Source organism: Nicotiana attenuata, unplaced genomic scaffold, assembly GCF_001879085.1.
Source record: "Nicotiana attenuata strain UT unplaced genomic scaffold, NIATTr2, whole genome shotgun sequence".
In the NCBI taxonomy this organism is placed as follows: Eukaryota; Viridiplantae; Streptophyta; class Magnoliopsida; order Solanales; family Solanaceae; genus Nicotiana; species Nicotiana attenuata.
The window spans coordinates 172854-175382 of record NW_017671534.1 but is presented as its reverse complement, the minus strand read 5'-3'; the positions used below and the strand labels follow the sequence as shown (position 1 = coordinate 175382).

The following is a 2529-nucleotide window of genomic DNA, read 5'->3' as shown; positions in this document are numbered from 1 at the left end:
AAAATAATTAAATACACGAGTCTACTAGATTATTCGTCCAAAAAGAGATAAATGAGAAGCTATTTAAGGAAAAACAATATTATAAAAAAAAAAAGGAAAACAAGGTAACACCATGATTCACACGCTCAACCTGAAATGAAAATCACTTTTTTGTGCCACCTCAGCATAGGTGTTCATACTTTGAATGGGATTGTACTATTTATTTAATAGGAACAATTCAGGGGCGTATCTAGGGGGATTCCATGGGGCACGTGAACTCATGCTTCCCTCACTAAATCATGTTTACTAATATTATGTTTTCTCAAAAATATTTAAATATATGTATATGCACTCATGCCAAAAATATTATATAATGTTATGGTTATTGGGTGTACCTCTCTAATTGAGGTTGTGAGTTCAAATCTTATTTCAATCTTGTTATTTTTTCCTTTTTTTTTTCTAGAACTAGACGCCCACGAGAGATGGGCGTATGTTGTGCCGCTTTTTGCATATTAATTAAGTACAACAACAACAATAACAACAACAAGAACAACAACAACAACAACAACAACAGACGACAACAACAACAACAACAACAACGAACCAGGTGTAATCCCACAAATGGGGTCTGGGAGGGTAGTGTGTACGCAGACCTTACCCCTACCTTATAAAGATAGAGAGGTTGTTTCCGATAGACCCTCGGCTCAAGGAACAGTAGAGATAAGGCAACAAATAACAAACAATAGTAACAACAATATATTAAGGTAACGGGCATGAATGACACAACATGTCATAGTAAAGACTCATGAATAAGATAACACAAAAATAGTCCTAGTACTTTTGGTAAGCCTAGGAGGGACAAACTACTATCTGTCAACCAACAACCCTAATCCTCGACATCCACATCTTTCTATCAGGAGTCATATCCTCGATAAGCTGGAGAAATGACATGTCCTTCCTAACTACCTATCCCATATTCTTCTTAGGCATTCCCCTTCCCTTCCTCAGACCCGCAATGGACAAACTCTCACACCTCCTGACCGGAGGATCTATGTCTCTCCTCTTCACATGCCCAAACAATCTCAGCCTCGACTCCCGTAACTTGTCCTCCACAGTTGTCACTCCTACCTTGTCCCTAATAACTTCATTCATGATCATGTCTTTCTTGGTATGACCACATATTCATCTCAGCTACTTTCACTTCCGGACATTGGACTTCTTGACGCGCCAACACTCAGCCCCATACAGCGTAGACGGTCTAACCACCACTCTATAGAACATTCCCTTAGGTCCAGGTGGCACACTCTTATCACACAAAACCCCGAGAGGAGCCTCCACCTCATCCAACCCACTCCAATAAGATGGGTAACATCCTCGTCAATCTCCTCGTTCCTTGAATAATCGACTCAAGATACTTGAGACTATCTCTTTTGGGGACGACTTGAGTATCAATCTTCACTTCTACTCCTTCTCCATGCATCCCATCACTGAACTTGCACTCCAAGTACTCAGTTTTCGTCCTACTCAACTTAAAACCCTTAGACTCCAACATTTGTCTCAAAACATCCAACCTAGCGTTAACTCCATTACGCGTCTCATCAATCGGGACATGTCATCAGCGGATACCATACACCATGGCACCTCCCCTTGTATGTGTCGCGTCAGCACCTCTAACGCTAAGGCAAACAAAAATGGTCTAAGAGCCGGGCCCTGATGCAATCCCATCTCCACTGGAAAATGATCCGAGTCTCCTCCCGCAGCCCTCGGCCGAGTCTTTGCTCCATCATACATGTCCTTATTCACCCTAATGTACGCCACAGGGACACCGCTAACCTCCATACATCTCCACAGGACCTCTCTCGGGACTTTATCATAGGCCTTCTCCAGGTCTATGAATACCATATGCAAGTTCTTCTTCCTTTCCCTATACTGAGCCACCAATCTCCTCACAAGGTGAATGACTTCTGTAGTAGACCTTCCCGGCATAAAGACAACTCTATTCCCGTTTGGGAATTAGGTTTTGGAATTGAAGAGTCGCAACCTAATGATTATAGTGCATTAGGACACTTTAAGGAAGAATTTGAGATGAAGAACCAGAGTTCGGGTAAGGGCTAGAAATTATCTCGAGGGGAAGGTGTTAGGCACCCCTCAAGATCCACTAGTGTGGTTCTCGGTCATGCTACAGTTGTGACTTTATGTGCAAACAACAAGTAAACAAGCAAGAATTACAAATACGAGGGGGTTTTCATATAATAGTTGCAAATAATTTTGAAATTAAACGAAGTTAAAGAGGCTGAAATTTGAGAAGAAAGTAGTTTTTGAAATAAAAATAAACAGATAAAGGGAGAGGGGTCCTATGTTTATAAATAATATGGATTACCCCACACAACACCCGGTAACCGTTTATACCAGTGGTGTTATCGCGTGGTCATCATATCCATATCTGCCCTTCCCACCCCATTAAGGTATTAAAGCGCGGAATGTCTCGTTACTTATTGCATGCTAGTACTCGTCCCAATCCTATCAGTCCCGGAGGCATTTGGACTAACT

At 41.8% G+C, this 2529-nt stretch overlaps 1 protein-coding gene across 1 annotated transcript; it reads right to left on the bottom strand.

Moving 5' to 3' along the window:
- Positions 1–1536: 1536 nt before the first annotated feature.
- Positions 1537–1965, bottom strand: LOC109208845. Its single transcript, XM_019372000.1, has one exon. The coding sequence runs from the start codon at positions 1963–1965 to the stop codon at positions 1537–1539; it is 429 nt and encodes a 142-aa protein (XP_019227545.1).
- Between the last annotated feature and the right edge of the window lie 564 nt (positions 1966–2529).

What these genes read in the sequence shown, in the direction of transcription:
- LOC109208845 (XM_019372000.1), bottom strand. Translation starts at nt 1,965, where the DNA reads ATGCCGGGAAGGTCTACTACAGAAGTCATTCACCTTGTGAGGAGATTG.